The sequence below is a fragment of the Aspergillus wentii genome (genome assembly GCF_001890725.1).
Source record: "Aspergillus wentii DTO 134E9 unplaced genomic scaffold ASPWEscaffold_1, whole genome shotgun sequence".
Classification (NCBI taxonomy): Eukaryota; Fungi; Ascomycota; class Eurotiomycetes; order Eurotiales; family Aspergillaceae; genus Aspergillus; species Aspergillus wentii.
In genome coordinates this window covers 1,981,846-2,007,180 of record NW_024467832.1, presented here as the reverse complement: position 1 = coordinate 2,007,180, position 25,335 = coordinate 1,981,846, and the positions used below count along the sequence as shown (strand labels likewise).

At 48.5% G+C, this 25,335-nt stretch overlaps 14 protein-coding genes across 14 annotated transcripts; 6 read left to right on the top strand and 8 right to left on the bottom strand.

The window, feature by feature from the left end:
- Window positions 1-532: 532 nt before the first annotated feature.
- On the top strand, window positions 533-1,767 carry ASPWEDRAFT_47522 (uncharacterized protein; the record flags this gene model as incomplete). Its single annotated transcript, XM_040836977.1, has 3 exons — window positions 533-717; window positions 772-947; window positions 1,007-1,767. 3 exons carry the CDS (start codon window positions 533-535, stop codon window positions 1,765-1,767), a joined length of 1,122 nt encoding a protein of 373 aa, XP_040694429.1.
- Window positions 1,768-2,133: 366 nt separating this feature from the next.
- On the bottom strand, window positions 2,134-2,768 carry ASPWEDRAFT_166814 (thiamine-binding protein; the record flags this gene model as incomplete). The annotated part of the gene is made up of 4 exons (XM_040830058.1): window positions 2,134-2,197; window positions 2,266-2,368; window positions 2,496-2,601; window positions 2,700-2,768. The coding sequence occupies 4 exons, from the start codon at window positions 2,766-2,768 to the stop codon at window positions 2,134-2,136; spliced, it is 342 nt and encodes a 113-aa protein (XP_040694428.1).
- Window positions 2,769-4,008: 1,240 nt separating this feature from the next.
- ASPWEDRAFT_166813 (YbhB/YbcL family Raf kinase inhibitor-like protein) lies at window positions 4,009-4,612 on the top strand (the record flags this gene model as incomplete). The annotated part of the gene is made up of 2 exons (XM_040830057.1): window positions 4,009-4,129; window positions 4,197-4,612. 2 exons carry the CDS (start codon window positions 4,009-4,011, stop codon window positions 4,610-4,612), a joined length of 537 nt encoding a protein of 178 aa, XP_040694427.1.
- A 1,440-nt stretch (window positions 4,613-6,052) lies between these two features.
- On the top strand, window positions 6,053-7,156 carry ASPWEDRAFT_166812 (inositol-pentakisphosphate 2-kinase; the record flags this gene model as incomplete). Its single annotated transcript, XM_040830056.1, has 2 exons — window positions 6,053-6,898; window positions 6,962-7,156. The coding sequence occupies 2 exons, from the start codon at window positions 6,053-6,055 to the stop codon at window positions 7,154-7,156; spliced, it is 1,041 nt and encodes a 346-aa protein (XP_040694426.1).
- Window positions 7,157-7,567: 411 nt separating this feature from the next.
- Window positions 7,568-8,263, bottom strand: ASPWEDRAFT_166811 (uncharacterized protein; the record flags this gene model as incomplete). Its single annotated transcript, XM_040830055.1, has 2 exons — window positions 7,568-7,670; window positions 7,695-8,263. 2 exons carry the CDS (start codon window positions 8,261-8,263, stop codon window positions 7,568-7,570), a joined length of 672 nt encoding a protein of 223 aa, XP_040694425.1.
- A 25-nt stretch (window positions 8,264-8,288) lies between these two features.
- On the bottom strand, window positions 8,289-10,682 carry ASPWEDRAFT_166810 (uncharacterized protein; the record flags this gene model as incomplete). Its single annotated transcript, XM_040830054.1, has 6 exons — window positions 8,289-10,120; window positions 10,168-10,268; window positions 10,346-10,359; window positions 10,419-10,519; window positions 10,569-10,620; window positions 10,671-10,682. The coding sequence occupies 6 exons, from the start codon at window positions 10,680-10,682 to the stop codon at window positions 8,289-8,291; spliced, it is 2,112 nt and encodes a 703-aa protein (XP_040694424.1).
- Window positions 10,683-10,787: 105 nt separating this feature from the next.
- Window positions 10,788-11,539, bottom strand: ASPWEDRAFT_232464 (uncharacterized protein). Its single transcript, XM_040832455.1, has 3 exons — window positions 11,005-11,539; window positions 10,854-10,931; window positions 10,788-10,801 (listed from the first exon to the last, which is right to left on the bottom strand). Coding segments are annotated over exons 1-2 (381 nt in total). The 5' UTR covers window positions 11,384-11,539; the 3' UTR covers window positions 10,788-10,801; window positions 10,854-10,929.
- Window positions 11,540-11,695: 156 nt separating this feature from the next.
- ASPWEDRAFT_166809 (uncharacterized protein) lies at window positions 11,696-12,984 on the bottom strand (the record flags this gene model as incomplete). The annotated part of the gene is made up of 5 exons (XM_040830053.1): window positions 11,696-11,732; window positions 11,817-12,079; window positions 12,155-12,390; window positions 12,447-12,886; window positions 12,935-12,984. 5 exons carry the CDS (start codon window positions 12,982-12,984, stop codon window positions 11,696-11,698), a joined length of 1,026 nt encoding a protein of 341 aa, XP_040694422.1.
- Window positions 12,985-13,176: 192 nt separating this feature from the next.
- On the top strand, window positions 13,177-14,023 carry ASPWEDRAFT_166808 (uncharacterized protein; the record flags this gene model as incomplete). Its single annotated transcript, XM_040830052.1, has 5 exons — window positions 13,177-13,214; window positions 13,265-13,480; window positions 13,531-13,661; window positions 13,715-13,766; window positions 13,816-14,023. 5 exons carry the CDS (start codon window positions 13,177-13,179, stop codon window positions 14,021-14,023), a joined length of 645 nt encoding a protein of 214 aa, XP_040694421.1.
- A 25-nt stretch (window positions 14,024-14,048) lies between these two features.
- ASPWEDRAFT_166807 (tetratricopeptide repeat protein) lies at window positions 14,049-16,937 on the top strand (the record flags this gene model as incomplete). The annotated part of the gene is made up of 1 exon (XM_040830051.1): window positions 14,049-16,937. The coding sequence occupies one exon, from the start codon at window positions 14,049-14,051 to the stop codon at window positions 16,935-16,937; it is 2,889 nt and encodes a 962-aa protein (XP_040694420.1).
- Window positions 16,938-17,793: 856 nt separating this feature from the next.
- ASPWEDRAFT_22899 (nitroreductase family protein) lies at window positions 17,794-18,532 on the top strand (the record flags this gene model as incomplete). Its single annotated transcript, XM_040832409.1, has 3 exons — window positions 17,794-18,102; window positions 18,154-18,268; window positions 18,327-18,532. 3 exons carry the CDS (start codon window positions 17,794-17,796, stop codon window positions 18,530-18,532), a joined length of 630 nt encoding a protein of 209 aa, XP_040694419.1.
- A 919-nt stretch (window positions 18,533-19,451) lies between these two features.
- ASPWEDRAFT_101017 (chitin deacetylase) lies at window positions 19,452-20,333 on the bottom strand (the record flags this gene model as incomplete). The annotated part of the gene is made up of 3 exons (XM_040827349.1): window positions 19,452-19,513; window positions 19,569-19,933; window positions 19,987-20,333. The coding sequence occupies 3 exons, from the start codon at window positions 20,331-20,333 to the stop codon at window positions 19,452-19,454; spliced, it is 774 nt and encodes a 257-aa protein (XP_040694418.1).
- Window positions 20,334-20,966: 633 nt separating this feature from the next.
- On the bottom strand, window positions 20,967-22,430 carry ASPWEDRAFT_102440 (CCDC47 family protein; the record flags this gene model as incomplete). Its single annotated transcript, XM_040827476.1, has 3 exons — window positions 20,967-21,342; window positions 21,397-22,267; window positions 22,364-22,430. The coding sequence occupies 3 exons, from the start codon at window positions 22,428-22,430 to the stop codon at window positions 20,967-20,969; spliced, it is 1,314 nt and encodes a 437-aa protein (XP_040694417.1).
- An 803-nt stretch (window positions 22,431-23,233) lies between these two features.
- On the bottom strand, window positions 23,234-24,986 carry ASPWEDRAFT_102496 (MDM34 family protein; the record flags this gene model as incomplete). Its single annotated transcript, XM_040827482.1, has 2 exons — window positions 23,234-24,596; window positions 24,652-24,986. 2 exons carry the CDS (start codon window positions 24,984-24,986, stop codon window positions 23,234-23,236), a joined length of 1,698 nt encoding a protein of 565 aa, XP_040694416.1.
- Window positions 24,987-25,335: the final 349 nt, after the last annotated feature.

Below are 25,335 nucleotides of genomic sequence, written 5' to 3'. Positions count from 1 at the left end.
CCAGTGGCACCAAGATACAGATTCTGACCGTCTGAATGTGTTCTAAGAATAGCCTCAGAAAACGCGGCCAGGCGTCATCAGGCGATTCCTTTGCAGTGCAAGTCCAAAACATCCAAGACAAGATGGACCAACAGCCATGCCAGACGGCTGGAATACGGCCCACTACTGTCGTCTGCTCAACTATTAGTGCTGTCGCAGTGTAGATCCTCAAGCAGACACGGTTCATAGTCTTGTCCTCATGGCCAGTTAATATTCTTCCTTGGGATCCTTCGAACGATAATTATTCTCGATATTCTGTAAATTATTCTCCTCTTCTATCCCCGACCATTTTCTGACTCCTTGAAACGGGCCTCCTTTCCGCCTCCCATCTGACATTGCCGATCAATACCAGCTCCCCTTCATATCTATCGGCTCTGCTCGCTCTCAAGGCTCCACCGGATCTAAACAATTCTATCATCATCGAAAAAAGAGAACAAAACTCCCCTCCCAACCAACCCGCTAGAAAAACACCATTGCATATTCGACTGCCAGGATGCGAGGTTTCGGCATTTTGGCTCTGCTCCCCCTCGCAGCTGCAAACTCCTTGACAGCTCGCTCGACAGCATGCAACAACTCGCCTGATCTTTGCTCCAAATCCTACGGCGAAATCACCCATCTGGGTGCCCATGACAGCGCGTTCGTGCAAGACTCGTCCGATGGCAGTGTCGCAGCAAACCAGTGAGTAGGATGGAATAGAGAGCAATGGGGGCACTGAGGCTGACCTGATCATAGATACTTTGGTGTCAAGGACCAGCTCGATGCTGGTGTCCGTATGGTGACGGCTCAGGTTCACAAGAAGGATTCCGAATGGCACCTGTGTCACTCTAGCTGTTCCTTGATGGATGCAGGAAAGGTGAGCACGTGGTTGTCAACGATCAAGAGCTGGTTGGATTCCAACAAGAATGATGGTACGTTTGCTGGTGATTCGATTCGTTATATGGGGTTTAACTGACAGTGTCTTTCTTAGTGGTGACTATCTTGCTGGTCAACTCGGATGATGCCTCTGCCTCTGATCTACACTCAGAATTCAAAACTGCCGAACTGGTCGATTACGCCTATACACCTACCTCGCAAACCGCCGCGCCGTCCTCATGGCCGACATTGCAGGATATGATCAACAATGGTACACGGTTGGTGACGTTTGTGGCATCGTTGGATGCTTCCAAGAACACGGTGGCCCCGTACCTGATGGACGAATTTACCTACGTATGGGAGAACCCATACGATGTGAGCTCCGCGTCCAACTTCTCCTGTGAACCCGATCGTCCTGCCAACGTCAAGGGCGATCTGTCCTCCGCACTCTCTTCGAACCGTCTCCCCCTTATGAACCACTTCCTCTACCAGAAGACCATCCTGGACATCGAGTACCCCAACTCTAGCTATGTCTCTACGACCAACGCTCCTTCTGGAGGAACTGGAAACCTGGGCGACACCGCGTCCGACTGTAAGCAGAAATGGAGCCGTCAGCCCACCTTTATCCTCGTGGATTTCTTCAACAAGGGTCCCGCCATTGAGACTGTTGACAACCTGAACGGTGTCAGCAATGCGACAGGACGGTCTGATCTGGCAACCTCCCAGACAAGCTCCGGCTCTACCTACTCGAATGTTTTCAAGGGGCTCGTCCAGCTCGTCAACAAGGCCAATTCAGGATCAAAACCCAGCATGGGCGAATGGATCTGGGCTGGAGGAGATTGGGGTGAGCTGCTCGGTGGTGGTATTCCACTATAAGCAGTATATCTTCTGTCTCCTTTTACTTCTTTCCTTTCTTGGTGCACTCATTTTTTGCCTTATAAGCTCGTTCATTAATTGTTTTCGGAGGTTGTACACTTTAGGGTGTGAAGGGTATTGTCTGAAGCTTATCAGTGATGGCAGTTTCATTGCCATGTACAGATATGACATGTTGCACAGCGCATAGTATCGGCGTTCGTTTTTCTTTGGGAATTGATTCGAGCCTGGCTCTGCTCTGCATAAAAAAGAGTCCATGATGATTGTTGAGCGTTCATCAGTATTTTAGAATGACAAAACCCTCCATCGAGGATTGGATACATAAACACCATTACTTCATTCCTGGTCATACTTTATCTATCACAGTATTTATTCCTTCAACAGCTCTCGTACCTTGTTCACCTTATCCTCACATGTTTGCAACTTGTCCGTTCTATTGGGAGAGAGGTATCAGTCAGTCCATGATAACGACACACGATAGAAACAAAAGGTCATACGAACCTCGATCCAGTCCGAATATCAGTCTGAATTCTAACAATTCCCTGTTGGTGGAGGATAGTATGCGCTTGTCCGATTACCTGGTGGACTCGATCCCAGGATCCCTCTATCGCAAATCAGTCGTTGAATCAAACAGTAGAGAATCATAATCAATGCACGAGTAGTCAAGCACATAGCATAGCATTGCATTGTACCACACGACAGAACATCAAAAAGGAACATCTGATGCGTACCGAGGGTCGTCCCGGCCGAGTGCATGGTGTACTTGACGCCGGATTTCGCAATGAGGCGTTGCACTTCGGCGACTTGAGCTGATACAGAGGCAGAGCCTGTTCCAATCTGTTACCAAGTTAGTTTTGATGATGCATGCATAATGTGATGCTATAGATTATATGCTATCTCATAACACTGCTGGCGATGTAGAGCAAGAAACATACCGGAATCAAGCAAAAATCCGCAGTGCAGTGAGCCGGGGTGGGGATGGAGGAGGTATCTTCAGAGGCCATTTTCTTGCTTTCAAGAGATCAGTTCTGGAAAGATAGTATCCTTTGACTTCTGTTGATTTACGACGATATCCAGATGTGTTATTCGAATATAGAAACAAATCGCAGGGCGGGGATCCGAAAAAGTCGCCAACCAACGCGGGGCACGCGGCGTCATTTCACCAGCCGGACATCGCCCAGGCCGTTTCCATTTCTCGCTGCTCTACACTCACTCTCTACAAATATTTCATATTCTTTCCTTTCAGAAAGAATAATCTGATTTTTTGAATCTACCAGGAATATTATGCTAATATATAGGGCCCATGGTCGGCAACTCTAATAATGACTCGAAGCGTCCCTCTCCTTTCCCACCTGTTCGAGCGACTCGTGAACCCCGCAGCCCTCATGGGTCTGTTCCATGAGCTCTCGCCAACCCGTCTTGCTCACAGCCCTGATTGAAGAGCCTTGGAATTGCTACTCTGCCGTTCAGAGGCATGCACTGCACAATGTTCAACAAATGGACGAGGTTCTGCATTGCGCGGATGCAATGGATCAAGATGATAATTTGATACAAGGCTGGGGCGATGGCTTTCTTGCGGCGTCTGGAGATTTGTTCTTCCCTCTCTAGTTGATATCTGAGCAGTTGGTCTAGCAATATCCTATAGCAGGGTTAAGGCTACTGTGGTGGCAATCCCAACTCTTGTCGGACAAGATTACTATGGGCTTGTGGGCCGTTGGGGTCTTTTAATGGACTGCCTACGAGGATTCAATAACTGGCTGAGCCAATTAAATCTATTACTGGAATATAGGCCATTGAACTAACAACAAAGGATTCTGCTTGCCATTTACGTGTGTTGCTGATTTCTGGCTGTCATCTATTCCACAAGAACGTGCGCCATTATTATCCCGGCATAACACAGCATATGCCAACCCGTGCCAGCCGTCTCTGAACGGGTTCTGTGCCGACTATCCATTGGACTAGGTATCAAGATATCAAGGGCACCAACTGTCTCTCCAAGTCACAATAGAATGCCATTTGTCGGACTTTAGTCCCGGGGCCGGCTAATCTCCGTCCGAAGACTGCCAGCAGCAGGCATCATGCATAGTCCTACACAGAGACAGGGCTTCACCTCACGCTTTATCGCAAAACAAGCTTTCTGGGCATGTCCGGTGCACTTGTCATTTAAACACTGATGCCTTCCCTAGGTGACTTAACATGGCCCTCTTATCTTTCTCTCATCCCCAATATCAAAACTGTCTCGACATGCCTGCGAATCACAGTGTCAAAAAAGCCTTGTCTCTCATCGAGAATGGTGGCTCGCAGATCTTAGGTTTGAAGGTTGGAAAGCACACCGTCCAGCCTGGACAGTATATCCCCAAAGCCGGTATGATATTGTAGTCCCTGGGCTTGCATGTCAAGGGCCAAGCCGACTACTGACTGAACTGACTTAGAGGCACAATTACCTCCCGAGCTGTCTTTCACGGCACCTTCGCTTAACGGCACATATATGGTCGTCAGTCTTGATATTGACGCCCCGTTCCCCTCCTGGGGTGTGCTCGGTCCGATCCTGCACTGGATTCAGCCCGGTCTGCAGCCAGTTTCCAGCAACCAGGATACATTCACTTTTAGAGCCACTGCCCCGTTCGTCGCCAATTACATCGGGCCGGCCCCTCCGCCGGGCAGCTCTCCGCATCGGTACGCCTTCTTCCTTTATGAACAGCCTCCGGGGTTCGATGGCAAGAAGTATGCTCCTTCAAATGGACAAAACCTGGGGAACTGGAACCGCATGCGCTATGATCTCGGTGCGTGGGAGAAGGAGATCAAGTTGGGCCCGGTATTGGCGGCCAACTACTTTGTGAGCAATTGATGCTCATATCTTTGGCTTGAACGACTGCTTTGCAACCTATAACTCGTAATAGGATTAGCCTGACATGTAGGATTAGCCTGACATGTATACCCAATCGGAGTGTTGCGCATCTCCCAAAAATGATGCTGTGAAATCATTCGCAGGGATGACTTGAAGCTATCCCTTAAATCATTTAATACGGTGGATCTGCATCATGTGACCGTATCGTGCTAGATCTTGTTATTTTCGTATAGCCTTATCTAAATTGAAACTCGATCTAAAGATCTTCTGCGATCATAAGACGCTCGAATGCACCCAAGAGTCCGCTTGATGATTTGATCGCCCTTTCCATCCCCGTGATGTCATGTTTATTTAGTCATGTGACTCATGCTGCCTACGCCTCCAATTCACCATCACCAGTCGATGCTCCCATCGCGAATAGACTCAATAATCCATCGCTAGGGCGATAACTAATCTGGACTATTATCGCCTATCTTTTTTTCAATGTCGTACAACCTCCCGTCCTGTAGCTCATAAATCAACTCCATGATTCGCCATGGACCGGCGGTGATCTTCTCGCGTGGCAACCCACTCCAAGGTTTCCAAAATCTAAATCATCTCGTGTCGCTTGGACTCTCGGTCCTCGTCGAATGACCTGATTGGTATCTCCCCAAGCTGATCTGTATTCTGCGACTCCGTACTAATCCTTCTCGTCATCTCCAGCAATTCTCGCCAATAATTACCCTCCTCCCTCCTTCGTGCTGACCGCCGGTTGCGCTATCGCAGACAGAACCAGCAAACAGACGTCTGTGTGCCCGACGCCCTGCAATCTACTATTTAGTCGCTGCAACGTTCTCTAGTCGGTGTTTGCTTCCTTGTCTGAACGCCTCCCTACATCCTCGGTGCATTCCAGTTGTATCCATCGTCCAATGCGCTGCCCCGATCTGTTTGGCATGGAATCCGCCTAAGACTTCTCAGGCCGAGCGCCGCCCTTGTCGATACGATAAGCCCACTAAACCCTGCACCGGGCCCAATCCCCAGATCTACGGGGGTTCTTCTTGTTTTTGAATAACGCAATATCGGGCTGGGAGAAAAGACATTTCGTGTCATACGTACTCAGAAACAACGCGACGATCAACTGATTCACGGATACCGACTAAATAATCTGGCAATAGGACACGCACTGGACTCGCTGGTCCCATAAAGCTATACGTCATAGCCGATCAAACTCCTTTTCTGGGCTTGCTGCATGCTACATCTCTGCACACTTCATCGGGAGGCCTTTATTTCCCATTCCGGGTTTTCGCATCTGTGGAGTTCGATTTTGCTTCCCTGTCCCTTCCATCTGTTTCGCACCGGATCTATTTAATCAGCGGCGCAGCCCAAAGGTCCTGAGGCAGGGATTCACGAGGTCATGGTATTTCGATAACAAATAAATACGCCCATCTGACTACGTGACGGATGACAAAACCAATTCGAATAGAGCTCCCGGTGGGAGTTCAACTTATTTATCTCGCAGAAGGAGGCGCCAATGTCATCTACCGCATTGTTTCCACATGTGCGAAATCGCCCGTGGGGTTGAGGAAGGGCATGACTGGCGCTGTTGCGGGCGCGATTGACCAGTCGGGCGTGCCCCCGGAGTTTAGGGGGAAATTACTTCGACTTCGCAAGGATAGCAAGACAGGAATATCATATCAAGAAATCGTGCAGAATTTCGACAAGATCATTCGTCCGCTATTCAACCCAGAAGAACTGGTGGACCAGACACTTGTTACTCTCCCCAACGGGCTCGTTCAGCGCTGCAATGAGCAATTACATGCAGCAGAGGTGAACGGCCGACGTCCCAAGAAACGTCGTGGCGTATACCTTTCCACAAACGAGCCGTACGGACTGCTAATCACAGATATGACTACATTCAACGATCCCAATGCCATTCTTGCCGAGCTGAAACCAAAGTGGCTTCTCCAGTCACCATCTGCACCCATCCACGCTCAACGGTGCCGCACATGTGCGTTGTGGGACATGAAGAACGGGGAGACGCGAAAAGCGGGCGGATCAGATGAAAGATCGTTTTGTCCTTTAGATCTAATGTCGGACAACTTTGAAACTGTTCTACGTGCGACTGGCCTCGTCAAGGGCTGTAAGGATCAACAACAATTAGCACGAGTTCTCTATCGGAACCGCACCCTGCAAAAGCTCCACTTCCACCAGAAGACTATGCGGGATGTTGGACTACATGGGCCATCGGCGCAGTCTCGAGAGAAATCCCTTGCGATGACTCTGAGAGACTGCACCATGTTCATCAAGGTAATTTCTTTTTGCACCCGCCACATATTATACCATGTTTGATCTTTCCACTAACACGCACAGATGCCATGCGACGACAAAGGTCCTGTCGAGGTACGTCTAGGCGACCTGGATCTCAAAACTGGCGCCGGGGGCAAGGCACAGTATTGGCTCAACTTGGAGAAAAGGATGGTTGATGAGGGATGGTATATGGGTACACCGCATCCGAGCGAGTGTGCATTACAAGGAACCCGGTGTAACACGCAGTCCTCGATTTGACGATTTTCATTTGTTCAATTTCGGGATTTCAGGTTCAATATGGGATTTCAGTATCCCTGGGACTACCTAGTTGATGGCCTAGTGATAGGCCGGTCTGATATGATACTTTTTTTTTTTTTTTTTTTTTTTTAAATTTCGGGTCATGCATGGGGTTTGGGTTGGTTGGTGGTGCTTTGTATATTAGATACCTCTGGCTTGTTAATTCGGTTGATACCATAATGTAATGTTCACTCCACTGGATTTCTTTGAGTATATCTACTATCCTACTTGGGCTGGCCATCTTACAAAACAAGCATGAGCCATGGGGGTATAAAAGATATAAATACTAAATTTCTGATTTCATTTTGAATTAATATGTCGACATCTTGTTCTATATGCTCATATAGACCACCCATCAGCTAGTCAAAACACTTAAGCATCAGAAGGGTCCAAGACCAGGACAGCCTTGTTGAAAGAGCCGTAGATGGCTTTGTTATCGGCCTGGATAGTCTGCTGGCAGACGGATAACCTTGACCTGCGATTGATTTATTCCACTGACCATTCGACCAGTGCAAAAGCCGACACAAATGTGGTTTTGCCACCACTCTTCTCAGTCCATTGTGCATATTCTATTAGATCTTCTCCTGGCAGATCAACCTCGTCAGATTCAATGCCAAAATTCTTGTCTCGCTCACCCTGCAAATCTGCCATTTTGTTCTTTTCAGGTGCGACGATGAGGTATGCGTCGGCTCTTCGCTCTATGAGCAGTGCACCACAATTCTCGGACGTCATCCATTGGAAGGGCATGGAATTTTGAACCCCAAATCGGAGGTTGGTAGTCGGGCTAGGATATACCACCAGAAGGTTCTCTGGTTTCTTGGAGATCCGAAGAGTCATGAATGTGATTGGATTGATGAAGACAGTCTTGAATGACACGCATCGGGGTTTTCGGAGCAGGCGAAGATTGAGCATTAGAGATGCGGCCATGCTATCCCTGTTGATGTGGTCATTGGTGTACTTAATCAGTACTGACATGGACTCGCTGATAGTCACAGATGCGATGCACCAAGCCTGGTGATAAGCCTCCCTTGATCTTGACTCGCAAGTGAGAGAGCAGAACCGGTTCATTTTGCATTCTACAGTGAGGGAATTGTCAGAGATCTCCAAAAGCAATCATGGAAGCTGGTATTTTACTTGAGCAAACTCGTTTGGTCATATTTGGACACGTTTCGTCCGAACACACTTGAGGAACATCCAATCCCCAGTCCAGGTTCTCCTGGTCAAGATCCGCCTTTGTCTTATTCAACCCTTCCAATGAGATTTTGACGATATTAATCCAACTTTGGGATTGGGCTGGATGAAGTGTGACTGCCAGCGAATGAAGATGGCGATATTGCTCCATCGATTCACTGAATCTTCCAACGCACTGCAGCGAGAAAGCGTATCCATATAAAGCATCCAGTATCATTGGATTTGAAGTCCCACTCACCGACTTGATTCTCTCAGACAAGAGCTTGTAGGTTTCCACTGCCTGGCGGCCCATGCCTTTTTTACCATACAGCTCTGCAAGACTCTTCAGGACATTCAGCGAGGATTGATTGTTACGGCTTAGATACTGATCGGTGACCGTTTGAATTGAGGGTTGAAGGCGAGTTGTCGGAGAGTATATCAAGTAGTTACAGACACATGCCATGGATACTTGATCATCAGGTCCCAAAATCCGATACGCTAGCGGTACTGCAGTAAGCAAGAGCGATATGCCTCGATCAGGATGGCCTGTGGCAAAAAGAAGAGCCGACAGATTGGTCATAGCCAGCAGAGTCTTCCGATGATGGGGCCCAAGGAGCTCCTGGAATCCCCGGTACACTTCATCGAAAAGTCGAGCTGCCTGGGTATTTCTTCCCAAAGCTTGGTTCAACTCTCCCAGCTTTTCCTTGTCATCCAAGGCATCTTCTTGTTGATCACAGTCCAAGCGTCCTTGAAGCGCGCGCTGGTACAGACTCATGGCATTAGCTATTTGACCGAGTCTCTCGTAGTTGGTCGCCATCTGAGTGAGAATTGTGAAGCTGTTGACTCCAGAAGAGCCGTAGATGTTTTCACAGCTGTCCAATGCCTTCATGTGAATCATGATAGCTCGTTCCCGCATTTCCTGCTTATTATATGTATGTCCGAGACCGCATAAAACAATGAATTCGAGATCAAGACTCCCATCAAGAGCTCGTATTGCCTCAAACAAATCCCAATATAGCTCCTCTGCTGCACGCACATTACCGCTTTGTAGAAGATACTGAGCAACGGCCCCCAAGGACAGCCTAACGGTCTCGAGGTCGCCATTCGGGTGGCCGATAACAGCAGGAACGATCCTACATAGGTCCTGACCGTCAATCAATCTGTGCCTACCGCATGTATCCCAAGCTAGCAGGCGCTTGGAGAATCCATTGGACAATATAGTCACGCCTGATTCCGGACACAGTCCCTCTCGACCTGAGTTGTGTTTCTCGTCGTCTAGCCAGCAGCGTAAGCTCCCGACATGAGCCCCATTTACCTGATGGAGGCTGGGGGGAATGTCCATGATTTTTCTCAGTCCGGCCACATTTTGGATTGCGTGGCTCTTTGCATACGTCCCTATTTGTGTCAGGATGTCATAAACCGGAAGAGCCGACCCTGAGAGGTTTGCTGGCTGTGTTGACTGGCTTCGTTGGTATGTTTCCCTTCTCGACTCTCCCAATGTGTAGGATTGTGTCCAGCCGTCACTTCCACTAGAAACAACCCAGGTTGATGATTCATGCAGGTATGCGAGTTTCCATTCCTTGCGCTGGTTTTCTACAGTAGGTGTCTGTGGTGAGTGCTGCGGATGCTTTTGCTTGGCCTCCGACTTTCTCTTGAAAAATCCTTTAATACTCTTGAATCTCTCGGGTTTTGACAGAACTGAATGAGGCCTCCTGGGTGACTGAGGAGATCGGAAAGTCCCGTCAGGGGCGTACCCTGTGCAGGTTAGCTTCTGACTTAAGATATCTCGTCTTTGTCCTTACTGTTTTCCAGGCTCTCTTTGCTGATCAAGCTTATGGCAACTAAATCACCGTCTGCGCGTGGAAGTCCACCTAGTAACTCGTTAGGTCCATATCCGTCATGACTGTTGAACCGAGAGTATTAGTAACCTTTGCGTATCCAAGGGTTCTGGATTGGCCGTGATGTCTCCGAAGTATCTACGCTATCCCCGGGACCTACGATATCGGACAGGTCAGAGTTCCACAACGTTGAGTAAGGTCCAGTATACACATACTCCATTTTCGAAAGACATCCTCTGACTTTGTTCGAGAGCTGTCGATATGATGGCGGAGGTGAATGTCATCATGGTGACGATAGTGCTCTTCGAGTTCATATCTGAATCTTATCAGCAACTGTGAAGATAGAACAAGACATATGACCTCACTCGTTGGTAAAAGCCTTTTGACAATGAAGACATTGTAGTGCTTGAAAAGGATCTGGATAGTCGGTCAATCGACTGCTTGCTTTGGGAACGTGCAATCCATACGAGACTTTTCATGTTGTCTTTTCTCATCTTCTGTCAGAAAGCCATCGGTGCATTTGGTGCATTTGAAGAGAGCTCTTTTGCTCTCGAAGGGGATCTCTCTTTTTTCAACTCTGTATCCTCCGGCATTGGAGCTGTTGAAGCGATCAGATGGCGAAAACAGATACGGCACCGCGGATGAGATACCTGTCAATTACCATGGCATATACAACTATTTGATTCCCACGACAGTACTTGGAAAGATAATGTTTATCCAGTTGAGCTCTGTTAAAAGGGTCAGCATTGGGGATATAAGATGAGAATACAAAGACCGACGATGTATAAAAGCTCATCTCACAGTCGTCACACTTCAGCCTCTGACATGACACTCGCTCTTTGTTTTCGTCGTCCTCGTATGGGGGGTATTCAACCATGATCTTTCGCAGACGCTCTACCATCTGCGTTTCGGTGAGATCCTCCCTGATGTTGTTTGATTGTGAATAGTTTCCCTTCATATATTGTATGACCACGGGACTTTGGCTGCCACTTATCCGAACCCGAGAAACATGATCTGCAAGGCCATCGATTTCCTCTGATGTCGTTTCTGTATTACTTGATGGACGACAGAGCTGCTTTTGGATATCTGAATGCCAGTCATGGTGTTCCAACCATAGAGGCCTTGTAAAAAATACCTGGTCACAGTGCTTGCACTGCGTACATCTCGCCGGTGTGTCCATTTGAATATTGGTGGTATGCGAAATTATCTAGCTGCCAGATCGGCCTGGATATGTCGATGTATGTAATCCATATACTCTTGAGTATTGTTCAGCCTCATTCCGAGGTTTTTCTCCTCTCGTGCAACATGCAGTTCGTATTAGGAGGGTCTATTCCGTACACGGGAAAGAAATGCAGCCTCGCATGGCCTAATATCTTGGCCACCAAGGATTAAAAGAACTAACGGAATAGCTTCGCCAGCAGTCCAAATAACCAGAAGGAAAGTTCCGTTTGTGACTTCAGGAATGTATTATAGTATCTCAGAGCGCAACCCATCACTTCTCCAGGTAAACAATCATAACGGCGCCGTATCTAGTCAGGAGTTAGCCAAAAAAAAAAAAAAAAAAAAAAAAAAAAAAAAAAAAAAAAGCCCATTAAGACAGTCCAGGTACTTACGCAGCAGCCGCCATGAGAATCTCATGGTTTTTACAGTCCGTGGTCATAGCAATCGTCACAGCCACTGCCAAGGTGCAGATGGTCACGATAATGAGGGGATTCGGACCACCCTTGACGAAATACAGGATGATAATTGGGATGATTAACATGACCGAAGTTACAAGCGTAAGAATTAGCCGCACCATCGCAGCCACCATATCGTCGTCGTAGGTGTACAGCACGCCTCCGTGGGGGAATTGGACAGCCTTGCCTCCGTTTGGCTTCTACATCCAAGCCACCATCATGCATGAGACACCGAACTCAAACATTCAATATTAAAAGTGGGTATTTCGACTTACTCTGGCGACAAATCTCCAAACTAGGGCCTCGACTGTCCGGTACACCCAGGCTTTCCGTTCGGTATTGGGGTTCAGGGCGAGCAGATCGTCGCGAACATCAGCCACATCCGCCAGGAAATCACATTCTGGTGTCGAAAGCAGATTGGAATCGTCGGCCCAGTCACGTAGCGACTTCACAAAATGGTCTTCTGGGGCGCTGAATTTCTGGAGCTGCGACAGGGCGAGAAGCGTTTTATCTGCAGTTCCGTCACCATTAGATGAAACTAGAGAGTGAATACAAAGGCCAACAAACTGTATTTGTGTAGCTTTTCAGATATCTGAAACTCCAATGGTTCAGTGTCATCACCAGAACGAATCGCTTCCTTGACCCGCCCGTCCAATCGCGCCAGCTCCTTCTGCATCACAAGGAGATTCCGAATATTGAGTTCGGAAAAGCGACGAAACATCAGCAGGCTATTCTCCTGTGTCATTACATGGCTAATTGCCGTCACACGCTGGCGTGCGTCTGACTGGGCAGCATTCTCAACAGGAGCGGAGGCTGAACTCAGAGTAGCAGCAGGTTTAGTCGGTGTTACCGCGGGCTGCTGCTGGTCTTCCACGCTCGGTGCCATTTGGACAGCCGCCTGTCCTGGGTCATTTTTGTTTTTGACGTACTGTAATCCGTATATCCGCGTTGGCTGTCGGCGGCGTTGGATGGCTTCGTGTCCGCGATAGTGGGCGGCTAGTTGTAGCCTAAAGCAGCATGTTAATGTGGCTCTGTAGAGACTAGGTCAGACTTACTGGTCGGTAAACTCTTGCGAGCAGTGAAGGCATTGCATCTTTGTGTCCATTTTAGATGTTCGATGTCTTTGAATGCCGTACGAAGTCAACTTCAACGGCATTTAGCAGTGATAGTCTGCCTTTTTATGCAGGGTCACCTCCACAGCCACAATGATCAGTAGCTCTTAGCACGGATATTAAGATCAGAGGACCCCCCCCCCCCCTCTCTTTGCATCAACCCTGGTATACATCAAAATCTCGTCATGGACTGCAAACACTGTGGAGCCAAAGTTAATGCAGGGTAAGTTTACATACGACGACTGATTGAGAATTCAATATAACCTGCTGTAGAACCGAATGGGAGGCGCATCTTTCTCGTCACCAGACCATTCAGAACAGAGTTCACGCAGGACGAACATATGGCGTCTCATATCAGAGAAGACCACCTCGTGCGATACAAACTCCAACAGAAACGCCGGTGACAAGTCAGTCAACGGAAGTATCTGTGGACAAAAATGCCGATGGCAAGAGTGACCAAGTAGTGTGTTGGGCTCTCATTGCGGACAGGTATGTATTGTATTCCGAGAAATTCGATTGCAATAAAGCTGAACATCCAGCTATCAACCTTATGGATATCGGATTGAAGAACGCTATCTGTCCCTTCCAGAATCGTCTGGCCTGTTCAAATGCGAAAAATGCGATCTTATGTATACAAGTTTCAGGGATTGTGAAATCCATGCCAAATCTCGTAAGTCAATTCAGCAATCAGGGGATGGTGAAATGGCAAATGACCAAGGCCAGACCAGAAGGAAAACGCACGATGCGAGCACTGTGGCACTTTGTTCGATACAAGGTACCTTTTTTTTCTCCGTGTAGAAGCATTTCATGCTGATGCTTGCCAGTCACCAACTCGATATCCACTACGATTGGCATTGGGGGTTGCAGCGGGACTATGAGATAGAAAAAGCTCAAGCAAGCCACAAATATCCGGACAGAGAATATTCCTCCATTCCTGAGCGAAAGAAACCGTCTCAAAAGAAAAGGCGTGACGGTGAAGTCGTTGCTCTAAGCTTCGTCGGTCCATCCGACTTCACAGCGGGCAAGTGGTGATATTTGTTTGGAAACTTCTTCGCTAATGGTGGATTCAGCATTTATTTCTACCAAGACGGGTCGTTTCATAGAGCTTGGCTTTGCATCAAAGGGACCTGAACCTTTCATGGGACTTGACGAACAGGACACGTTGCCGCGACAAGGTGAGTTACTGGACAGCCACCTCCGCTATCTCAACCCAACATGTTATACCTCATTCCTTCAAGATCACGCATGTACAGCACATGATCAGTGGTATCTTGACTTGCCAGTCTATAAGAATTGGTTGGACCGAGTGTCAGATGGCCGTCTTCTTTGGATACATGGCCCAACTGGAATTGGTAAATCCTCTGCCGCCGCTCACATCGTCCAGCAATGTTTAGATATCGCCATTCAGCCTGCAAATGAATCCGCTGTGGTGTATTTCTTTTTCAATGACTTGACTGAAGACAGAAGGACCATCACGTCCTTTCTGGTCACCGCTATCGCACAACTGTTCACTCAACGACCAGAGCTTTGCTCGCGTGTGCCACTTACTTATATCCCACTGATTGAAGGGGTTCCGCGGGACCATTTATGGGCCGCGTTCGAGTCGTTATTGGCGAGTTTCGCCTATTCCTACTGTGTTTTGGATGGTGTCCCCATGCCCGAGTTGTCAGCTCTGGTGGGTAAAATGCAGCGTCTTTCCTTGCGTGCTTGCTCAAATCTGAGGCTCCTCATCACGAGCTGCATCCCACCGAGTGAAACCCTAGCCGAATCGTCGCGATTTTGGGCTGAAATACAACTTCCGCATGCTAGTCAAGAGGGATCAGGTGCCTGTCCATCAGCGAATTACAGCACGGTCTTTTCCCTTGCACGGAGACTGCAGGGTGGTTTCTATTGTTCCATCATTGCGAACAAAGCGGGTCTCGATATCAGAGACATGGATAGTCTTCTTTCTATCCTCATTCAGCGGCTGAAGGGCAAAGAACCATTGATTCGCGAGCGTGCATACAAGATTCTCCAGTGGATGATTGTATCCCCGGTTGCATTGACCATAGCCGAGCTGGACCAGCTTTTATCGCTGCTTCCAGCATCACAGCAAGTGATTCGAGCGGAATCAGTTATCCGAGAATGCCTCCAGGGATTGGTAGATTTACCGAATAGTCAGGGTTATGTGCAATTTGCAGTCCCTCCTGTACGGATTTATATTGTATCTGGAAGGGCGTTCCATACGGCCTTCACGGAAGACACGCCTATTCCTTTGGTCAAGGTGTACCGAAATGCGGCACTTGACACTCTGAAGTATCTCGCTACATGGAGACCTACAGGAGACATCAGGCAATCAACTTCGGGTAGTAGGTCTATGGCCTCATGGGATCTCAAGCTCCTTGGGTCATCTTGGCTCCAGTTTGTGACCCAAACTACGCCAGACTGCGAGATGTTGTCTGCTCTCAAGACAGTCTTGAATCAGGTTTCTCACCGGCTATGGTTCCAATCTCTTGCCAGACAAGATCCGGATACTGCTCTGATACAGGTGTACGATGTTCCCTTGATCAAGTGGCTTCAAAAAAGCCATGATGTTGGGAGTGCAGCAGCTATCGGGACGCTGCTTGGTCACTACCGTAATAAAGTGATCCAGATCATCTCAACGGCACGGCCATCAGATCCAACCAGACTCGTGAGGACTATCAACTGTCTCGCTCAGCTGCATCTGTTGTCAAATCTCCCAGATACGGCTGAAGAACTGCTTCGACAATGTCTCCGGGTTGTGCGCACCTGGCAAATCCCAAAAGACACATCTGGTGGACCTCCGTTCTATATATTCGGTCACACAGTCGACACAGGTCAGCTTTTGACGGTCAGAAATACTCGAGGCCAAACCATGGGGCTTCATGCGAAGCCGTTTAATACTCTGCTTGCTCAGGCTGAATGTCTGGTCGACACACAGATCGTTCGAAAGCGGATACTAGAGAACTTATCCCGAATGCAGCGACTAGTTCATCAAGGTCTTCATCGAGAGGCTGGTCTAGTTCATCGCACAATCACTCAACAGTTCACACCTCTCCGCTGGGACGGGGCGATTCTGGAGGACACTATGATTCACTTAGCCTTCCTTCTTTGGGACCAGGGACGAATTCCTGAAATCAACTCCCTCCTCGCCGAAAATGTTCCTGAAATTGAACCAAAAAACGCCATCGTGTTGGTTTGCTGCTCTATGGGTGCAGCTATTAACAGGGAGACCCATCGCGGTATGGTAGATGCAAAGATAGATGGGTCTGGAACTGGCAGGGAGGCCATAGAGATCATAGAGCGACTCGGAAAATACTATCTGAACCAAGGTGACGGGGAGGATGCCGTTCATTTGTACGAGAGAGCTTGTCAAAAAACCGGCGGCTACAATATCCACGACTCTCTCCGATTCAACTGCCTCAAAGGGCTCATCGCGGCCTATCTGATGGTGAGTAATCTGTCTGCTGCTCATAGCATCCTCCAACAAATTGGATCACTGTCCATCCCTCAGATCCGGGAGATGACACCGGATCAACGGGCAGCAAAAGTAAATTGGGCCATTGTGCTTCAGCAAATCGGCCTGGAACATCTCGCATTCGACATAATCGACGATTTGGCGGTTTCCCTCCAAGGGATGGAGTTGGGAGAGCATGATTCAACTAGGGAAGAAACAATGACCAGCATCATGCGTATCACTACTGCAGCGTTTCAGGTCAAACGACAACAATACAAGGAGGCCGAATCTCTCCTGAGGAAAGCGCTGGCGGATAATACATTGTCACAGCCTCAGGTCATAGCTGCGAAACAGAATTTGGGAATTGTGCTTCGGCATCTAGGACGGACGGCAGAAGCACAAGGGGTCAGTTCCGACGTTGAAGCGTATGCCCGTGCTGCCGGTTCACATGGCCAGGAGATGATCCAGGGAGCATATTTGCTAGGATAGTCTTACAAGGAAGACTTTTTTTAACCTAGTGATTGTTGAGAACAAGGCTGTAAAGGATCAGCATGCATTGAGTTGGATTTCGCCTCAAGGGCTTTATCTGGCGTGGGGAATTGACGCGCAATATCGCGGCAGCATCAGCCCACTCGGGATAGTATGTTAACTAGCAGGATGATGGCCTGTCACACGTCTATTTGGGTAGGAAAAGCATAGATGAGAAGTATCTCAATGTCAAGTTGTCCGTGTGGCATTCAGAGTTGAGTTGTGTTGAGAAAGGAAGAATGAATGAATGACGTTGGTGTTGAGTCCTGGAAGCGACACCAAAACAGACGAGCACGTGCTCTGCAGGATATACATTCGCTTGATCGATTCTACACTTGATTACAGAACAATTGATAACTCGATAGTCCTGCAAATGGTCGAAATCAGATCAATAATATCCGCATAATCCTTTTTGCCTTCTTCTCAATTCTGTCTCTCTTTGTCATGCATTAATAAGCTTATCGCCGCAATTCCGCTTTCTTTTCCGTGCTTCAACCTCAACTTCACCATCGCGCTCTGTATAACTATCGCCAATTAATCCCATCACTAATTCTCTTAATTTATTGCGGAATTCGCCTTCCCTATTGTATCACCAATCTTCATATATAATAATCCCATCATGTACCCCCGTCTTCTTCTGCGATCTTCTCAATCCTCTCTCCCTTTCTTCCTCCGATCCGCTGTCCGCTCCACCACCCCGCTTAGTCGCCCCGCGCTATCACAATCGCCAGCTCATCTTCCCTCGCCTTCTCTTCGTCTTCCTCTCTCCTCTCTCGCTAGACAATTCTCCTCGTCTCCAACCCGTCAATCAACCACAATGGCCTCCACAGACTCCCTCATCCAGCTCGCCCAGGGCCGCCGCACCATCTACAAGCTGGGCAAGAACAGCCCCGTCCCCGATTCCAAGATCGAGGAGCTCGTCAACGCCGCCATCCTCAATGTCCCCAGCTCCTTCAACACCCAGTCCACCCGTCTGGTCGTCCTCCTGCACCAGGAGCACGAGCGCCTCTGGGATATCACCATCGAAGCCCTCGGGCAGCTCGTCAAGAATGGCGCCGTCCCCGAGGAGGTCTTTAACAACCAGACTTTGCCCAAGTTGCAGGGCATGAAGGCTGCTTACGGAACCGTGAGTCTTCTTCCTCTATATTATAATACATCAAATACTAATGATCAATAGGTCCTCTTCTTCGAAGACCCCGCTCACATCCAGCCCTTCTCCGAGAAGTTCGCTATTTACAAGGATCACTTCCAGCCTTGGGCTGAGCACTCCAACGCCATGCACCAGTACTTCCGTACGTTATCCCGTCTTCCTTAACAGCATATAAGAAATAATTAACTAACAGCAATTAGTCTGGACTGGTCTCGAGGCCCTCGGTTTCGGCGCCAACCTCCAACACTACAACCCCCTCATCGACTCCTCCGTCGCTAAGCAGTGGAACGTCCCCAGCGAATGGAGACTTATCGCGCAATTGGTCTTTGGTAGCCCCGAGGTTTCGGCCGGCGAGAAGGTGCAGAAGCCCATTGAGGAGCGTGTTAAGATTTACGGAAAGATCTAAACACATCGATACATATATAATACATAACGGATAGACGGAATGATAAATAGATAGAATTTAACTTTCTTTCATTATCATCAATTACTATGGTAACTTGTTCATTATCTAATATTTTCGGTGAGAGAGGCATACACTCTCAGCTGAAGTATGGAGCTTAGTAAAAATTAAGCTTCACATCTTCCCTGGTTAACATATCCGTCAGCAAAATGAATGAATTGATATCAGTAATCCCCCTTACCATAATCATATATGGTTTTCAAATCATTTGTGGTTTGTTTAAGCTCCCTGTCCAGCCCATCGTCCGTAAGGAAGGTTGTATTCGTCTTCCCAGTTCTCTTTGGCTGGCATCAACACGGCCCATGAGGCAAATCGGGCCTGGAGGGACTTCATAGTGAACATTTGCTTGAACTGGGTCATGGACATTTCGGAGGTGTTTTGGGTGAACCGGCGGGTTCAAGACCGAAGAATTGAGGAAGTAAGAGAGATAGTAGATGGATAGATGATATGGATGTTAATAGTAAGTCTGAAAAGGAGGTGCATAGTGCGCTCTTAAAAATTGTTCTGGCAGTCCCGGTAGAACGGAACTTAAGGTCTCTGAATCACAACATCCATTAAGTTATGATAAAAGCTTTGATCATAGAAGTTCTAGATATGCAGAAGCATCACCTCGATGCTCGATGGTGTTAGGATAGACGGTGGTCGACATCATCTACTTACACTTTGATGCTCAACCGCCGAGGCATAGACTGTAGAAAGCTAAGATATATTATTAACCGAGGCCAGACACTATCTAAGTTATTATTTTCCCCCTATAATAACCTTCAAAGCAAGCAATAACTATCTGTAAGACACCATAGCAACCGAAAACAATCTGATCCACTCGCAACTACCCTACGGTGGCGTTGGCATGTCCTCAACGTCAACGAGAGGCTCGGTACCATTCTCCCTCCGGATCCCCCAAGCATTCACCCACGGTGACAGCTGTCAAGCACATTAGCGTTCTGCTTTTGATAGATAAGTGCTATTGCAAACTTACTTTCTAATCCTCTCGCCCGAATCTCGTCTAGCATAGCCTGGGTCAAGGTGGCAACAGTTTGCTGGTGCACATCATGGGACAGAACAATACTACCACCGGCATCTAGCTCATTCCGAAACTTCTCGAAGCTATTGGAGATCAGGTTTGGATCATCATTCGCATAGTCCTTCGTGTCGATGCTGGCCCCAATCACGTGGTATCCGAGATCACCCAATGCGGTCAACACTGCGCTGTTGACAGCGAGGTATGGCGGTCTCATGTACGTAGGGAACGCTCCAATGATCTGGATAAATGCATCTTCTAGTTTTGTCATCTCGTCCACGATGCCGGAATAGTCCAACGAGGTAAGATACTGATGATCCCAGCTAGAAAGAGGATTGTCAGCCTGGAGACAGGTTGATACAAACGGAAGACTTACGTATGCGATCCGAGTTGATGACCTTCTTCAAGAGTACGTTTGACAATATCTGCATTGTTGTAGATGTTTCCAGAATTCTGACCATTGAGGAAAAAGGTCGCTCGAGCACCATAAGAACTGAGGAGCTCGAGGAGATCGGGTGTGTAGATGTATGGCCCATCATCAAATGTCAAAGCCACTTTTCCTGGCGAAACGCACCGGTCGAGATAAACTCCGAACGGGACAGTGGAGTCTCGTTTCTGAGTCGTGAGGTTCAAATGAGAGAACCAGGTGTCGCTGGCCGTGGGAGCAGCTGTAATAGTAGTGGCGAAAAGAGTGATCAGGATCAGAGAGAGAATATGCGCCATGATGACCGACTAAGAGACGACTAATGATGACAAGCATGTAAATTAAGCGCTGAATACAATCTGCAAATGTTGTTAAGCGGTAGAGTTGTAAAGAGCGTGTATAGGAAGCAAAGGGGCGAAGAGAGATGGAAAAGAGAAAACGAAAGAACTTATCGTCGAAGCTCCATGCCTTTTTAAGATGGCATCACCATCGTCCTTTCTGTAACCGTAACGGTTTCGAGGGAAAAGAAAGCGAGATGGAGGGAAAGCACGTCTGCGTGGAATGCTGTTTGCGACATTCCAACCTCGGGCACTGTTCGCGGGCACCTCCTTAGTTGGAATGATAGTCAAAGAAGACAAGGAGTAAAAGAAATCTCAGGGTCAAATATTGATCAAATCAAGACAAAAAAATTTAAATTCATATCAACACATTCATTCAAGAATCGAAGAGAGCCAAAATGTCGACACCAATATGCCTCAACCTTTCACACTCAAACAGATGGCATATAAATACATTTTACGTAAAGGTATGAAACAAACAACATGAAAACGTCGAGTCACTTTTCCTTCTGCTTGCATTAGCATTCGCCGGAAAGTGACAATGAAGGGGCAAAGACATAATAGCTGTCAAGATGAAACAGGAAAAGGAGGCAATTATCCTCTCCGAGTGCTCTTCTTCATAGAACGTCTCTGATCCTTTTCGCGCTCGCGATCAAGGAACTTTCGCTGTTCGTCGGCAGTCATGCCACGGAGGATACGCTCCCGCTCTTCCTTCTTGATCTTTTCTGCTGCAAGCTTGCGCTCTTCGGCCTTCTCTTCCTCATCGGCACGGCGAAGCTTCTTGATTTCCTCTTCACGGGCGTTGCGGATCTTTCGCATAACTTCGGGGCGGAAGTGGGCCGATGCGACAAGTTTATCGGCCAAACGGACAAACTGGTTGAAAATCGGAATAGTAGACTCATAGCCAGCAACAGATGAGGGAAGGATGGTGGAAAGCTGAACACGCTTCCTGGGAGCGGTTTCCTCGATCCTAAACATAGGGGTTAGACTAGGCCACACAGGCTAAGAGGTCCGGCCAACTTACTTCAAAGGCTTGTCAACGGGTTGGTCAGTGACGATCAAGTACTCAAAGTTGTGACCGGCCTTCTCAATGGCTTGAATCAATTCCGGGGTAAGGAGTGTATCGGTGATTTCGGCGCTTTCAGTCATCACGGTGACCCAGGATGGCAGTTTCGCGTTGTCCCTGGTGAAAGTCATGGAGGCATCGTATCGGTCCTGGCGGAAGGTGCGCATGTGGCTCTTGTGGACAACAGCCCAGATGAAGCCATCGTAGGTCGAGTTGGCCACCTTCAAAGAAGACGTGTCCTTGGCCGGAACGGGAACCAAATCCTTCTCTTTACCATCAAAAAGGTACGCAGTAGCTTCAAACTTTTCAGCGGGCGCAGTCCAGCTTTCAAAAAAGAAGCTGAAGGCAATTTCCATCCAGTAGGTAATCGGGTTGTAGCGCTTGGGCAGCTTGACTGCCATGTCAACAAAGGCAATGTTCTGTCTGCCGGTTGCATAGGAGGAAAACTCCTGGGGAGACTTCTCCTTGAGCATCTCCTCAGAAGAGATCGACTGCGGCTGGATGGATCCGTCCTCAGCGATGGTTGATTTCTGAATGCCACTAAAACCAACGACTGCGAACTCGTGCTGCAAAGCCGGCGCATGGGCCTGTGCCCATTCCCTAGCTCTCCGCCTATTCTTACGTGTACCCCAGAGATGGAAGAAAACAATCAGAAGGATAACAGGCATGATCATTGCCTCCTGCATGAAGTCCTTGGGAGATGTCCGCTCCCAGATCCGGTACCATTTCGTATAGGGGACGGGCTCAACACCCTGGGCAGCCGGGGACGATGATGACGCAGCCACAATCGAGGCAGGAGATGGCTCAGAGGCCTTGAAGTCGGCGAAATCTAGAGGAAACGAAGAAAATCCTGTCAGAGAAGAGGGAACTCAATGATAATAGAGCGGGAGCAATGGATTGGATTCTTTCCGGTTCCGTCACTTACCATCCTCGACCTTGGCTGCACCTGATGGCTGAGAGCCACCAAACATGTTCTTGAACATGTCAGCCATTGTGAAAGACCAAGAAAGAAAACAACAGCTGGTTCAGACTTCGAACCGTCGAGAACTGGACAACGTGGCGGGGAGAGAAAGGGAAGAGAGGGAGGAGAAGAGAGAGGACGGAGGAAGAGGGAAATTGACGTTCGTCGCAAACCGCTCGAGCTAAGCTGCGGAGCCGAGACTCGGGGCCACCTCACGGTGATTGTGGCACTTTGGAGCCCCGGATTTCGATTTGATTCTAATTACGATGAGAATAATTATTTCTGGTTATGAAAGATGGTAGAAAAAGAGTGCAGCTGCATTAAACTAGGTGTAGTTGGAGCTGGAGAGAGAGAAAAAAACAAAGATAACAAGTATGATGCCAAACAAATCCCAGCCTATTTCCTCCGTTTTTCACCACCCATACCAGCCCAGAATTATCGATAAAGACTTGAATACACAAGACCCCAAAAGAGTGCGTGGGTATCTCCTGTAGAAAGAGCAGAAAAAAAAAAAAAAAGCAGACAAGTTGCAACGCCCGATTTTTAAGAATACAGTCCAAACAGTCCATATACAATTTCTAAAAGACCCGCTTCGAAAAACACAACATAAACAAAGGAAAGTGTTAAAAAACAAAAGTAAAAATGCAAGAACCGGAACGGATAAAGAAGAAGAGGCAACAATTAAAAAGCAGTGTCGTATCAGTCATTAAAATCCCAGACTTGCTGGAGGGAGTAAGGCGTGAAAATTTTTGACAGTATTCAAAGCCTGAAAAAGAGAAAGGATAAAACAAAGGAAATGGTACACTTGAACAGAAAGAAAACGCTCAATAGCATTTATTGCCCATAAGCTGGGGGAGGAGATTCTTCCTGGCTGTGGCTGGGGCGTTCCCAAAATCCACTGCAAGAGGATATCAGTTTTTCTTCTCGCATACGGCGTGCGATTTCGCCTGCGAGCTTCTCGACCAAGATCTGGTCAACGACACCACCGGTTGACTGTTCGTTGGTGAACGGCAGGGCAGCGGCAGGCAGCTGGCGCGATGGGCCAGCCTCTGCTTTTTCTCGGTTATATAGAGGGGTACCGTGAACGCGGACGGTACTGCGAGGAGTGGCATCGACATCATCCGCCTTGTTCCAACGTCGGTGGGGGTCTGAAGACGATGGGGCTTCTGTGTCGCGGTTCAATTCCATCGAAATGTCACGTCGGGGCATAGGACGAGACAGGCTTGTGCGGTGCCGTTCGGGAATCGCAGGAAGCTGAAGGCCACTGTCGGGGGACAAAGGTGGTGTCACCGGATCGTCTGCTTGCTCGCTGAGAGTCGGTAAAGGAGCCGAACAGATAGAAGGAGCGCTGGTGGGCTCGGTGAATCCACTGTCGTCGCTCACGCTCATTGCGTCGTCGGTGGTCTTGGGGCGACGCAGGTCGACCACGCGCTTCTTTCTCTTCCTGGAGTGGGCTTTCGAATGACGACCATTGCCCAAGCTCAAGCCGTACCCGCTGAAAGTGTGGGACTGCATTGAAGACCGGCTGTGTGTTGAAATCGTGCTGGCATTGTCCTGGAAAGAAGACAAGCTACCGACCTGCGACTGGGTCCTGGAGAGAGCCGGGCTAAGTGGGGATAACACGCCGCCGGGGTTATCGATTGGGTCGGAAGGAGATGTCCACGCGCGATACACCACTTCTTGAATAGACGGGGTGAAGAGCGACAACGTTCGCTGGGAATCTGTGAGAGCGCCCAAACGGAGGAGGTTCTTCTGAGAGAACAGCGAATGGGTTTCGACGGAGGAATCCAGCGATAAGGATGCGATTTGTGCCTCGTTCAGTGCGTTGCCCAAAGAATCAACCGGGTCCTGGGGAGGACTGGCCAACGGATCTTGGCCGGGGCCTTCAGTGTTATCCGCCTGGTTCTCCATTTCCTCTCCAGCCCGGTACTCGGGGACCCATAATCTTAGCGAAAGTCGGTGGATAATGGCGGGCAATTCGTCCATGAACAGAATGCGGAGTTGAGCTTCGATTTCCTTTTGCAAGAAGTCGCGCACGAACGGAATGGAGTCGAACGTCGAAGAGACCTTGAGCGATTCGAGAGGGTCATTACGAAAAACGACTGTAATTCCTTTTTGTTTCGAGAAGACTAGTATCACGAAGCCGGAGAGTTTGAAATCGGATAGGGTGATTTGGAGAGGGATTGTGAGAGGAGTACTAGAAGAGATAAGAGTCAGCGTGAGATTTGCGACACAGTTCAGTCCACACTTACGCTGCAGCCAAAGGCAAGGGAGACGCAAAAGACGGTCGCGTGAGAAGATAGGTATTGAGGGGATTTGCCTGGACCCGCGTTTTGAGTGTCAAAAAGGTATCACCCGAGTAGGACATTTTGAAGATGCCTCGAAAGCGATCCTCGGCCAAGTCGCCGATCTCCAAGATTTCCAAATCGGGCGGAACAGAGCCCAGGTTCAACTCGGTCACGATGATATCGTCGACGATGATAGGAGGTTTGGGCGATTTATTGAGAGCAGCCGTTAAGAGATCCTGGGCACGGGTATAGAAACCCGCGTCCGCCATCAGCGGCGACCAGTTGAAGTTGAAGGCCATCGCAGAGCATTGAGAAAGGAAAAGTGACGTCGAGATCCACGACGCGAAAACTTTTTTTCCTCAAGCGACGAGGGAGGAGAATATAAAGATGAGGAGGATGAGAAACTCCTAGGGCCTAGGATAGGAGAAGAGGAGAAGAGGAGGAGGAGGGAGGGGTGAGATACGGCAAGAAGCCGGGGGTGAGAGGAAGAAAAAGAGAAGCGAAAAAGCGAAGAATCCCGAGGGTCACAAGCGCCCGTGGACTCGCGTGCTCCGCCGAGAGTGTCTCCAATAATACGGAGGAATATCTAGTGGGTATGCTATTAATGTACCTGTCTTTGTTCTTGGATAATGAATATTATTATTACAT